Below are 13,293 nucleotides of genomic sequence, written 5' to 3'. Positions count from 1 at the left end.
CTTGAAGATTCTTTTGCTTTAAGCTTTAGGGCCCCCTCACCAATGAGATGCCTAGAACCTGGCCTGAGGGTCACCTTTATTGGAGTGCTTTGGCCTGGACCCCATCTGTAAATGGGGCCTTGGAGCAGTTCTACTCTCTCTGGTTCCAGTAGGCCCCCTGAGCAGCCACATATGACAAAGCTGATAGAGAATATGCTGGGCTACGGGCAAGGGCAATTTTTTTTACATGAGCGCCCTACTCACCTGAGCCGGGGAGCTTGGAGGGCTGGGGCCCACAGGTTTCAGGAGATCCAGACACTCAGTGCTGCCCCTCCCGGGACCGCCCGTTCCACAGTACTGGGACCCTCTCTGTCCCATTCTGTCCTGGCCTAAGCCCAGGTCCACAACCCAACACAGGGAAGAAGGCCCCAGAGCATCCTCTGGGTATGTGGCTTTATTCACAGACTCAGCACTTGCTGAGAATAGAAGGAAAGAACAGGGAGGGAGGAGGGCAGGCTGGGTCCGGAGATAAGGGCGGCTGGGAGGCCATGCATGGGTTGGACTGGGAGCTCACAGGAGAAGACCCGTTGGCTGGGCCAGGCCTGTGTGGGGCAGGCTGAATGCAGGCAGCATGCGGGAGACCTGGCTAGGCCTGCGTGGAGCAGATCCATCCAGGTGGCGGCTGTGAGCCAGAGAGGGAGGGAGGGACCGGCAGAGGGTATGGGTGTGGGGCTGGACAGCAGGCACCCCTGCCCCTCATTCCCAGGGAAACGACAGAGTGGGACAGTCAGAACACCTGGAGCCTGGTCCTGCTCCTGCCTCCCTCGGGACTTGGTGTGTGACGGCAGCCAAGCTGGTCTCTTCTGGTGACATCGTCCTGCTGATGCTTGGACGTTTGCTGTGGGGACACTCTGGGGACATCTGTAGGGAGGCTAGACAACCCTGGAGAGTGTGCCTAGGACCCAGCAGGGGTGGGGTGGGGTGGGGAGAGGTGGTAGGAGGGGTTGGGGGGCTGCTCCCCAGGGAGGGAGGGGATACCCAGTATCCAGCCAGGGGGTGCTGCCTTGGAGCCAAGCTTTCCTCTCAGTGGTTGGCATCAGCTCCCTGCTGTTGGCCCGGGGTGGGGGGGGCCACCATCTCCCACCGCCATCCCCATAGGGGCCAGCCCCTGGCCTGGCCTGCTGGCTCCCCACAGATTTCCTGCCTGAAGGCAAACAAGGGATCTAAAAAGCTTGGATCCTCCTCTCCCCAGCCTTCTTCCTGGTGACAGCCCATTCCCACCCAGCAGGGAACAGAAAAACCAGTTCCCCCGGTTCAGGTTCGTTCCCTGCCTCCTGGGAATAGCAGCAGTTTGGAAAGCTGGCAGGGTCTGTCTGGGCCATCCAGGAAGGTGACCTATGGCTCCCCCCCCCCCCCCCCCCCCCCCCCCGCCGGAAGCCTGGTGAGGACAGAGCAGGGCCCTGGGTCTGAGGTCGCAGCCCCGGCCCGCTTCCTTCCTGCCCGGCTGTCCCAGGGCCTGGGGTGGCGGGCCTGGACGCCGGCTAGGGGCCCTCAGCACTGGCGGGAGGGGGTGCGGTGCACAGAGCCCGGGCGCTTGGGGATCTTGCGCCAGCGACGCTTGTCCCAGCGGCACAGCAGCAGCAGGCGGAAGGTGTCCCGGAAGGCTTTGTTGCAGAGCGCGTAGCACATGGGGTTGATGGTGCTGTTGACGTAGCACAGCCAGTAGCCCAGCTCCCACAGGGTCTCGGGAACACAGTTCTTGCAGAAGGTGGACACCAGCACCATGATGTTGTACGGCGTCCAGGTGACGATGAAGGCCAGCAGAATGGCGCTCAGGGTCCGAGCCGCCTTCTTCTCCTTGACCAGCGAGAAGGTCTTCCGCTTGGCCAGCTGCTCCTTCCCCCGGGGCTTCTGGCCCTTGCCGGCCCGCTCACGCCCCTTCCGGGTTGGCCTCTTGACCGTGTTGGGGGAGCTCCGGGGGGGCTGCTTGGCGGGGGCCTGGGCCTCGGGGTCCACCATGGGCATCTTGATCACCACCTCGGAGCCGGGCTCCTCCCCCTCGGAGGATGTGAGGGACTCCATGGAGCCTTCGTCCTCTTCCTCCTCTTCCTTCCAGCTGTAGGCCTGCAGCAGCCTGGGCGCCCGGCAGCAGCGGCAGCAGCGGCCCGGAGGGGTGTCCGGGGAGCCCTCCGTGCCCCGCTGGGACCGCTCAGAGCTGCTGCTGCTGCCGCCCCCCTTCCCGGGCGTCTCGGAGCCCTGCAGGGCCGCCAGCTCCCGGGCCCGGTTCTCCGTCTCCCGGTAGACGCGCCAGTAAAGCGTGCACATGACCGTGACCGGGAGGTAGAAGGCGGCCATGGCTGTGCCGAAGGTGATGATGGGCTGCGAGAGGAACTGGATGTAGCACTGCCCGGCCAGGACCGTCCGCTCCCCTACCAGGTACTGCCAGAAGAGGATGGCCGGAGCCCACAGGATGAAGGACACCAGCCAGGCCAGGCCGATCATCAGGGCCGCCCGGCGGGGTGTGCGCTTGGCTCGATAGCTCAGGGGCCGGGTCACGGAGAAGTAGCGGTCGAAGCTGATGAGCAGCAGGTTCATGACGGAGGCGTTGCTGGCCACGTAGTCCAGGGCCAGCCAGAGGTCGCAGGCCAGCGTGCCCAGAGCCCAGTGGCCCATGAGCAGGTACGTGGTATAGAGGTTCATGGAGAAGGTACCGATGATGAGGTCAGCACAGGCCAGGCTGAGCAGGAAGTAGTTGTTGACTGTCTTGAGCTCAGTATTGACCTTGAAGGAGATGAGGACCAGCAGGTTGCCCGTCACTGTGGCCAGGGACAGGAGGCCTGTGGTGATCCCAATGAAGGCCACTTGCCAGGGTCCTTTTCCCGGTGCCAGGACGGTGATGTTGGGGCTGACAGCGGGTGGGGCCGAGGTATTCATGGTGGTGGGTTGGGGTGGGGGGGGGCAGCCCCTTCCTCTAGTCGCAGTATAGGGCTTCCTCAGGGGGAGGTCATCACCTGGAACGAGAGGACACGAGATTTGGTTGTCTCTGACAGCTTGGGGTGGAAGGCGCTGGGGACACGGCCTCTGCCTTCTTGGGCCCTTAGGAGAGACGTCACCCCTTCTCACCCGTGGCCACACGCAGTCATTCATAAGGCACATTCCCAGCCCTCTGCAGCCCTGGGGGGTGGGGGTTTGCAATCCACAGATGGAGTCCTCCTTCCGGCTTCACCATTCAGACTCCCAGCCTCAATTTTCTCCTTGGGAAATTGCTACTAATTCCTGTCTTGCTTCACTCCTGTGGCAGGAGTCGGGAGACTCGTTTTGTATACAATACTGCCAAATTTTCAAAGCACTTCACTCAATTTTATTAAAGCTCTCATTTACTAGGTAGTTACTACATGCCAGACACAGCACTAAGCACTTAACCGAATTACCTAATTTAACTGTCGTACATCTCTAGGAGGAAGGTCTCTTAGGCTCCCCATTTCCCTGAGGCAGCCGTGGCTCCAAGCGGCCTCTAGAGCAGGCCACAGCGACAGCGGAGGTGAGTATGGCTAGAACCCACGTCTCTCTTCTACTCTGAGCATGTGGAGCTCCAGCATGATCTTCCATCAAATAAGGCGAGATGGGAAGGCCGGGGCAAGGCTCTAGAGAAGATGAGGGGGAGGTTATGTTGCCGTGTCTGCATGTTTCCCTGGGTGTACGTGTGAGTGCGCGCGCATGCGTGTCTGTGTGTGACACAGGGAGAAATAGAAAGAGAGAGAGAATGAGAGAGGAGGGAGGCAGAGTTTGGAGCTGGATCAGCCCCTCTAGGCGGGCAGTAGGGTAAGTTGCTCTGGGCCTAAATGCTTGTCTGGTGGTAGAAAGTCTGGAGGGAGAGGCTTCTGGATGGCTCCGTCGGTTAAGCATCTGTCTTTGGCTCAGGTTATGATCCCAGGGTCCTGGGATCGAGTCCCAAGTCGGGCTCCCTGCTCAGTGGGAACGTGCTTCTCCCTCTGCCTCTGCTGCTCTGCCTGCTTATGCTCTCTCTGTCTCTGACAAATAAACAAAATCTTTAAAAAAAAAAAAAAGAGTCTGGAGTGAATGCAGGCAGTGGTAGTGGGGCGCTGTTGGCGGGGAAACTGAGGGCCTCAGCTCCCAGCAGGGGTCTGGCCCCTGATGAGGTGTGGGAGCCCCCTTCTGTCTCCCCACTTTCTTCCTGGGTCCAAGCTGAGTGAGGGGTAGCAAGGGGAAAGGGAAGATTCCCCCACATTTTTCTTGAAACCGGAGTCCAGCCCAGGCACTAAAGGGCTAGAGGTGGGGAAAGGGAAAAGCCGGGTCTCTTAGCAACCTTAGCAGGAGAACCCCACCGCTCAGCCACCATTTTGCTCTTCTTTGTTTTGGCAGGTCCCTTCCTGTCCTGGGCCTCAGGCATCCGTCTGTCCTTGGAAGACTGGGGTTTCCTCCCACATGCCGCTATGTTTTTAGGGGTTGTATCATTGGAAAAATTCCAAAGCAGAGACATCGGGCAAGGGCCCCCTGGGCTCTGGTGTTCCTCAGGAACTGGTCTGTGACAGAGAGATGAGCGTGCTGTGTGCCTGTGAGGAGGTCGAGGCATGACAGGCGGCTGTGACATCCTGTGACCGAGGATGTGTGGCTGAGGTCATCTCCACCGGTCACGGGGTCGGGGCGTGAGAGGGACTCTCAGGATGGCAGTCGGGAGTGTGACAGAAGGAGCGAGAAGGACCGTAGCTGTCAGCATGTGCTTGTGTGTCTTGGGCAGTTTGCACGTCAGGAGGACACGGCACGTCATGGTGGAAGGGCCTGGACAGCCTGAGCCAGACTGGCTTCTTTGGGACCCAGGTTGTACCATCTCCAGGGTATGGGATCGCTGCTGGCGGCGTCACTGCCGGTGCCTCAGTTTCCTCGGCTGGAAAACAGGAATGACACTAGTCCCTGGAGAATCAATCAAGGAATTGTTGTGAGGCCGAAATGGGTCTATAGATGAAGAGAGCCTGGGACAGGCCTGGTGCCACAGGCCTGAGCTTGGTTCCCGTTGATTCTTAGCATGTGTGGCAGTGAGGGCTTCCTCCTACGAGGGTCTGCTCCTTTTCCTTTTTTGAGAAAAGATTTATGTATTTGAGGGGTGCCTGGGTGGCTCAGTGGGTTAAAGCCTCTGCCTTCCACTCAGGTCATGATCCCGGGGTCCTGGGGTCCAGCCCCGCATCAGGCTCTCTGCTCAGCAGGGAGCCTGCTTCCCCCTCTCTCTCTGCCTGCCTCTCTGCCTAATTGTGATGTCTGTCTGTCAAATAAATAAATAAAATCTTAAAAAAAAAGATTTACGTATTTGAGACAGAGATAGAGAGAGGGAAGGAGGGGATGGGCAGCGGGAGAGGAAGAAGCAGACTCCGCCATGAGCAGGGAGCCCGACACAGGGCTCCATCCCAGGACTCTGGGATTGTGACCTGAGCTGAAATCAAGAGTCGGATGCTTCACTGACTGAGCCACCCAGGCACCCCAAGTGTCTGCTCCTTTGATTAAAATTTCTTGGGGTGCCTGTCTGGCTCAGTCAGTGTAGCATGTGACTCTTGATCTTGGGGTCATGAGTTCAAGCCCCACGTTGGGTGTAGAGATTACTTAAATGAACTTAAAAGAAATTTCGAATACTATGACAATAGCAACTGCCACGATAATGATCATTGTTACTATTCAGTGTTCCCTGAGTGGCAGTCGCTGCTGAAAGCACTTATGTGCATTACTGCAATCTTAACGGGGAAACACGTGACCTAGGGGTCGCTCTTCTCTCCATTTCCCAGGTTGGGAAAAGCAAGATCAGGCAGGTAAGGTAGGAAGGAACCAAGATCTGAACCCAAGCACTTCGTTCCACTGAAACTGTATTTATAAAAACCGATGGCTGGCTTGGAGGCTATCATAGTTTGCCAATTGGAATTTTATCTGTCTTTTCTTTTTTTTAAAAAAAGATGTTATTTATTTATTTGACACAGAGAGAGACAGCAAGAGAGGGGACACAAGCAGGGGGAGTGGGAGAGGGAGAAGCAGACTCCCCACAGAGCAGGGAGCCCGATGTAGGGCTGATCCCAGGACCCTGGGATCCCGACCTGAGCCAAAGGCAGACGCCTAATGACTGAGGCACCCAGGCGCCCCTGGAATTTTATCTCTTAAAATTGTATTTATTTATTTCTATTTATTTTTTTAGTAATCTCTACACCTAGTGTGGGGCTTGAACTCACGACCCTGAGATCAAGAGTTGTGTGCCCTTCTGACTCAGCCAGCCAGGTGCCCCGCCCATTTGAATTTTAAAAATATTATGCTGAAATATTGTTTGTCTTGCTTACTGAATTTTGTTGCATTCTCTTCCCGTAACCAAAGTCAGGTGCTGGGCCGGCGGCTGGCATGGGACTGTGCCCGCGGGGGTTTTCCCTGGGGAGGCACTGGTGGGTGCCAGCAGCCGCGACACGGTTGCCCTATACAACTCCTGTCCCTCTGATCTGAACTCAGGGCTGTTTAGTGCCCATAGCACGGATGGAGCAACTGAGGCCCAGAGAAAAGGGGGAAGAAGGCATGGTGTATTTCCCAAGTCTCCTGGCTCCTAACTCGGGTGCCGGCTCCCTTTCCCAACCCCTCAACCTCTGGTGTTTTGGGGCAGCTCTGGAGCCCCCCGTGGCTCCCCGGGTCTAGATGGGAAAAGAGTAAGTCAGAGTCAGACAAGATGAGCTTGCTGACCTCAGAGGCCGCACCCCCAGCAGTTGCTGGGGCGTCCTGTCTGCCCGGGCGTCCTGTCTGCCGGGGTGTGGTGTGGCCGTCAGTGCTGCGTCAAGGCCTCCCATCTGTCTGATCTGGTCCCACACCACCGCCAGGCTAGGCTTGGGGCTGGGGGGTGAGGGAGACAGTTTTCCCTCAGGTGTAAAATCAGAGGTGCCCCCAAACTCAGTGTTCAAGCAAGTGGATATTTTAATGCAATATTTAAAAAGTTGATGGGGTGCCTGGCTGGCTTGGTGACTCTGGATCTCGGGGTCGTGGGTTCGAGCCCCACGTTGTGTGTAGAGAGTACCTTAAAAAAAAAAGAGAGGAAACTGATGCACAACCATCCATCATGAATAAAATTTTAAAGAAAGGCAGGGTCCAACCTTGCACTTGCACAAACCATCCTATCACCCGTGACTCACCCTGATCTTGGCCCTGGTTCCAATGAAACTTTATTTATAAAAACAGACGGCCCGCCTGTGGGCTGTCTAGTTGCTGTCTGATTTTTTTTTTTTTTTTGGCTAGTTGATTTTTTAAAACGTAACATTACAATATTATTTATCTCGATCAGTGAGTTTTTGTGTGTCCTCCCTCAAAACTGTCTCTTCCTAGCGGTGTGATCCTCGGCAACCGTTTAACCTGTCCTTCCCCGGCCACCCTGTATCTGCCGGCTGCTGGGGTTCACGGCATCCAAAGCACGTCTCTGGACTCATTTCTGGCTCCTCAGTCCCACCCACAGCCCAGTCCCCTCTTGCTGTCTAGACCCCTGGCACAGCCCCGCTCCAGGTCCTCATTTATTTATTTTCTTTCTTTTCTTTTTAAAAATGTGTTTTTCTTTATTATTATTACATATATATATTTAAAGATTATTTACTCACTTATTTGAGAGAGAGAGAGAGAGAGAGACTAAGCAGGGGGAGGGGCAGAGGGAGAAGGAGGCGCAGATTCCCTGCTGAGCAGAGAGCCCGATGCGGGGCTCCATCCCAGGACCCCCGAGATCATGATCTGAGCCGAAAGCAGACACTTAACTGGCTGAGCCACCCAGGTGCTCCAGCTTTGATGAGTTTTAAAAAGGCTTTCGGAATGGAGGACCTGTGAGAAGTGTTCCTTGGAGGCAGTCCCCCTCCTTAATGGCTAGAAATCCCTCCCACTCACTCGTTTTTTGTTTTTTTTTTAAGATTTTATTTATTTGTCAGATAGAAAGAGAGCACACACAAGTAGGCAGAGAGGCAGGCAGAGGCAGAGAGAGAAGCAGGCTCCCTGCCGATCAAGGAGCCCAATGCGGGACTCGATCCCAGGACGCTGGGATCGTGACCTAAGCCGAAGGCAGCGGCTTAACCAACTGAGCCACCCAGGCGTTCCCCACTCACTCATTTTAATAGCCACACTGATATCATTCAGTGTGAATGATTCAGCCATACTGAATCACGTCCTGCATGCCAGACACTTGATGTACGCTATCATTTCCTGTAATGCATTGGGCACCCCAGCGGGGTTCTTATCTCTATTTCACAGATGAGGACACTGAAGTTCAACTTTCTGATGTGAGTTCAACTCACAGTGGTGAGAAGTGGCAGAGCTGGGATTCGGCCCCGGGGCTGCGGCTCGGAGGCCTGCGTTCTTCCCGCTTGGCAGACTCCTCTATATCCCACCTAGGAGCTGGACGGGCTCTAAGGCCTCCCAGGAGGACTGGGGCAAAGAGGAAGGTAGTGGTTCTGGGGAACTGGACCCCGATTCTTCCACTCCCTGGATCTTCTGAGCTCTTGGGCTACTGCCCAAGAACTGAGTCGTCAATAACTCTGCCTTTCCTCCCCAGTCAGGAGCAGAGGCCCCCAAACCTCTTTTGGACAGTGATTTGCTCAGGAGAACATTCCCAGGGGCCTGCTCTGGTCCCTGCCATGTGACCTTGGGAAAGTCACTGTCCCAACCTGGTAATCCTTCTGTAGGCCGATGGTGTGTGAGGGTGTGTGCATTGCTGAGTGAGAATAAGAAATGGTGGTGGGGCGGTGGTGGGGCGCCTGGGTGGCTCAGTCATTGAGTGGCTGCCTTCAGCTCAGGTCATGATCCCAGGGTCCTGGGATCCAGTCCCACATCGGGCTCCCTGCTCAGTGGAAAGCCTGCTCCTCCCTCTCCCACTCCCCCTGCTTGTGTTCCCTCTCTTGCTGTGTCTCTCTCTGTCAAAAAAATCAATAACATCTTAAAAAAAAAATGGTGGGGGTGAGTCTCTCCTCCGTGGGTGTCCCGTCTGGGGTACCAGAAGGAGGCGAGGAAGCAGGAGGTGCTTTTCTGCTCAGGACTGTGGCCTCCTGATGAAGGCTGTTGGAGCTTTTAATAATATTATTAATATTATCATAACAACTGGCATTCACTGATTGTTTACCATACATCAGACCCAGCTCTAAGCTTTCTAGTTATGATTTAATTGACCTGCTCCAACTCCTTGTGAAACAGGTTTTATTGTCCTCAATTTGCAAAAGGCGCGACCAAGGTTTTGAGGCCTTAAGGACCTTAACTCCTTAATGCAACCAGGATGTAGACCTCTTGGACCCCTGCTTACTTTGAACGGCTCTTGTGGGAATGGTGGGCTCCCCAGCCTCCTCACCCACCTTGGCTCCCCAGCCTCCTCACCCACCTCAAACCCAGAGTTTGAGGTTTGAGTCAATGAAGAACCAGTCCGTCCTTTAGAATCTGGCCTGGGTTTGTGTGTGTGTGTGCGTGTGTGTGTGTGTGTGTGTGTGTGTGTGTGTGTGTGTGACAGTGTCTGTTGTCGATCTGCATGATGTGTGATGACAGCGCCGAGGAAGGGGGAGGTCTAGCCGTAGCTCTCTGAGAAGCAGGGTAGGGGCTGCGTCTGCCTCATATCCCAGTGCTTGGCACACGTAGTTTCTCCATAAATATTTTGTGGAACAAATAAGTGAATATGTACGTGGGGTCCTCCTGTTTCACGTCAGGTTCCGGAGCGTGCCCCCTGCTCCTTCTGGCTGTTGCTTACCCTCACCTGCTGGGTCCCTGTCTCCTGGGTGAGGCCCTGTCTGGCTTGAGAGCACAGGAGAGAAATGGCCAAGAACATCCTCACCTGTTCAACGGACCAAGCAACCTCCTGACTCACCTGCCGCCGGGAAGCCGAGCGCGGTGATAGGACAGGTGCGGACGTGGGAGGGGGCCCGTCAGTGCTGGGGGAGGAAAAAGTCAGCCTGGGCTTAAAGGGTTAAGGGATGAGGTCAGAGCCTCTAGAACAGCAGGCCAGACTACTGACCGCCAGAGCCTTGGATGGATCCCCAGGGGCTGGGGATCTGGCTGGCAAGAGGAAGGGGGAGGTCAGGAGCAATTGCTGGGGAGAGGGATTCCTGAACACTGGGGTTCCTGAATCTTACCACTGGTCGAGTGGTGGAGAAGGGGAGAGGGAGAGTGAGGGGTTGCTGGGGAAGAGATTCAGGAGGGAGGAGCGAAGCCATCTTGTGATTCTGGGCCTGGAAGCTGGCCGAGCCCTGACTGGAGAGAATGAGCAGTACTGGGGAGAGGGAGATACGAGGTAGGGTCTGTGCGGCTGGGCTTCTGGGGTTTCACATGTGCAGGGAGGAGGGCATTCTTTTGGCTCCGTCTTCTGACGGGTCCCTTCTGCTGGGCCCTTCATCCAGAAGCCAGCCTGTCACAGCGGCTTTCTTCCCCTGGGTTAACTTTTCTCTAAAAGTAGCTCTTGACCTATTAAAGGTGCACAAAACTCCTACCTCCAATGCCTGGCCTTGGGAAGGAGGGGGTAAACACATGCAATTTACCCCATTTTCAGGCTCAACAGTCACCACTGGGAATGCCAACTAGCCCTGGGGAGAGCAGAAGCCATCAGTTAAATGCTCATCAGAGTGCTGCCGAGCCGGAAGAGGAGCGTCAGCCCTAGAACTACTGCCAAACACACTCACGGCTGATGGACTTTAACCAGTTCCCCGACTTCAGCCAAACCATGCCAGAGCCAGGCAGTCAGCAGGCTGGGCCCTAGACCTCACTCCGCCAGGTGGCATCATCCCGTGCTCCGCCCCTCATCTACCTCTCCACTTGCCCCCTGTTCTTCCATCCTTGAGTTCTCCTCCCCATTTCCTTTCTTCTCTCTTCCTCCCTCCCCCATCCTTCTAGGCATCACCATGGCATCAGAAGCAGAAACCCAGCGAGATAGTCACCCACCTCTCCCCGCCCGCCCTCCCCTCCAGAGCCCAAGCTCCTGCCTCCGAAGGCTTGCTGCTCCCCTCACCCTGTCATCTTGCTCGGGGAGGTGGGAGCGCAGCGTTGCCCTGAGGGTGAGGGGAATGGGGTCCCAGCCCAGGGGGAGCCCTCGATGTCCCTTCTGGGACCATAAGCATGTCCCTTCTCCTTCCTCAGCCTCAGTCTCTTCATCTGTTCGATGGAGAGGTTCCTTTTTAGGGCTGATGTGACCTCTGCCTAATCCCTTCTTGACACTCTGGACGCCTCTTTGCCCTTGGGGATCGAGTTCTCAGACCTCCAGGCCCCAGCCCAGGAGACAAGAGTCACATCTTCCGCAGCCCCGTTTCACCATCCCCTCCCCTCCCTGCATTCTGTATCACAGCAGCGATCATGGCTTGCCCAGTGGCTAAGGTCAGGGGGCAGAGAACTAACTCTTATCTGACAGCTCAGTGAGCAGCTGATTACCCAGGGATAGGAGACTGTCCGGCTACAGGAGACAATCTGACTCCTTCCGGCCAGTTGGGAGAGGGGGGTGGGTGGCTGGTGGTGGTTGGGTCAGCCTGGGTGGAGCTGTAGGTCTGTTTTGTGGCAAGATGTGAGCCCCTCTTGCTAGCACCGAGAACCCCTAAGCAGCACTTGTCTGAATGACCCAATGGGAGCTGACCACCCCCTTCCCAGCGGCCGGCCCGGGAGCTGGCGAATCTGCAGAATCAGAGCTGGTGGCCTCCAGCCCCTCCCTACCTGCATCGTGGGGTCTGGGGGCTCCTGGGATGGGTCCCTGCATGGGTGCTCATTAGTACCGATGCACTAACAGGCTACAGGACCGAGACCTGCTCTGGGGGAGCCCAAGCTACTGTGGACATAGGGAGCGCTCTCTGGGCCCTTGCACACGTCAGGGCCACGTACCCTGACTGGTGTGGCCTTCCATGTGCCCATTTGTTCCTGGAGAGCCCTGGGGCTCTTGGCCTGGTCCCCTGCTGGCTTCTGGCCTAACACCCACCTTTGCATCCAGCTTGTCCGTCTGGCCAGCAACCTGGTTCAGTCCATCTTGGGGGGGTTGAAGGTGGATGGGGGTGGTGGGAGTCAGGGTTCCCTGAGGGAAAAGAGGAGGAGGTTCTGGGACGGGCACCCCGATGCTGGGGGGGAGGGCAACCTCCCACAGGATGCTGGTGGTAAAGGCTGCCCTCTGGCCCCCTGCTCTTTCCACTCTGTTTCTGGGATTTTGGTTCCTCTGCCTGCTAGGGGGCGGCTTAGTCCCTCTGGGCTCCAGGTCCAGTTTCCTAAGGGGAGGGGTCTCCATCTTCTCTGCCAGCTGAACCCCAGAAAAACATCGGGTGTATCTGTTCAAAGCCACGAGACCGAGTGTTTGGAACAGCCACTGTCTAGTGCTGCAGAGCCCCCTTGGTCTCCAGACCCCCTCCTTGGCCCCCTCCTCTCTTCAGAGTTCATCCCCATTTCCTAGCCCTCGTCTCTGCTCTGCTCCCAGGACCTGCTCTTCCCGCCCCCACCTCGGTGAAGCCCCTCCCGAACCCTTCCAAATGTACTCACCATGGGACTGGAGAAGGGTCTGTAGGGTCCTCAGCACCACTGCCTCCCCCGGGGGCCGGCGGCGTCTCCAGGGACCCAAACACCTGGCTCCCGGGGGGAGCTGCGCCCTGTGCTGGCAGCCGGAGAGGCACAGCCAGTGATTGGCATGTCCCACCCCCTGGCACGCCAGCCTTGGGGGGGAGGGAGGAGAGGAAAGAGAGGGAGGGAGGAAAGAGAGAAAAGGAAGGGAGGGGGAGCTGGAGGGAAGCCTCAGGCAGCGTCTGGGGTTGGACTAGGTCCTGGAGCATGCCCCCCTCCTCCACTAGGGCACCTAATTCGAGCCCAGAGAGGGAGGAGGTAGGACATGGGGAAAATGAGCCCAGGAAGGCTAAAAGTCCGGAATGGGAGAGAAGGCGGATACAGGGAGGCAAACACCCACACCCACTGCACACAGACTCAGCGGCACACATATGCACACACACACACACACACACACACCCTCACAAAGGCACACTGTTTCCCTGGGCTCCTTCCCCCACCCACCCTTAGAGCCCCCAGCCGGTGCACACCATGCCCCGACACACACAGCCTAGCGTTCACATGCTTGTTTCCCTCATACACGCCCTGCGCCCTGCACGAGCCCACGCGCCCACCCACCCACCCAGCCCCACACCCTACCCTTCTTCCCTGCTGCGAAGGAGCTAGCTAGATTCCTTCTGTTTGGAAATGACACATTGGGCCTCACGTGAGAGGCTCCAACTTGGAACAGACCCAGAGGGCTGGCGCACCCGCCCCAGGGGCTGGGCAGACGTGTCCGCGTGCTAGGCTGCGTGCTCTTGTGTCCGTCCCCGC

The 13,293-nt window shown here is 56.9% G+C and overlaps 1 protein-coding gene across 6 annotated transcripts; it reads right to left on the bottom strand.

Annotated features, from left to right (window-relative positions):
- Nucleotides 1–399: 399 nt before the first annotated feature.
- Nucleotides 400–13,033, bottom strand: CHRM1 (cholinergic receptor muscarinic 1). 6 transcript variants are annotated; one of them, XM_046017903.1, is made up of 5 exons: nucleotides 12,463–13,007; nucleotides 11,915–12,007; nucleotides 9,830–9,893; nucleotides 3,411–3,623; nucleotides 400–2,990 (listed from the first exon to the last, which is right to left on the bottom strand). In XM_046017903.1, exon 5 carries the CDS (start codon nucleotides 2,911–2,913, stop codon nucleotides 1,531–1,533), a length of 1,383 nt encoding a protein of 460 aa, XP_045873859.1. In that variant the 5' UTR covers nucleotides 2,914–2,990; nucleotides 3,411–3,623; nucleotides 9,830–9,893; nucleotides 11,915–12,007; nucleotides 12,463–13,007; the 3' UTR covers nucleotides 400–1,530. The 6 variants fall into 6 exon arrangements, 5 of the variants coding, with proteins under 5 accessions (XP_045873859.1, XP_045873858.1, XP_045873860.1 ...); XM_046017902.1 differs by lacking the exon at nucleotides 3,411–3,623; XM_046017904.1 differs by lacking the exon at nucleotides 9,830–9,893.
- Between the last annotated feature and the right edge of the window lie 260 nt (nucleotides 13,034–13,293).

The sequence above is a fragment of the Meles meles genome, chromosome 8 (genome assembly GCF_922984935.1).
Source record: "Meles meles chromosome 8, mMelMel3.1 paternal haplotype, whole genome shotgun sequence".
NCBI classification, from domain to species: domain Eukaryota; kingdom Metazoa; phylum Chordata; class Mammalia; order Carnivora; family Mustelidae; genus Meles; species Meles meles.
This window is presented reverse-complemented; position numbering and strand designations above follow the sequence as displayed.

Coding starts and splice junctions, on each gene's coding strand:
- CHRM1 (XM_046017903.1), bottom strand. CDS start 2,913: ATGAATACCTCGGCCCCACCCGCTGTCAGCCCCAACATCACCGTCCTG.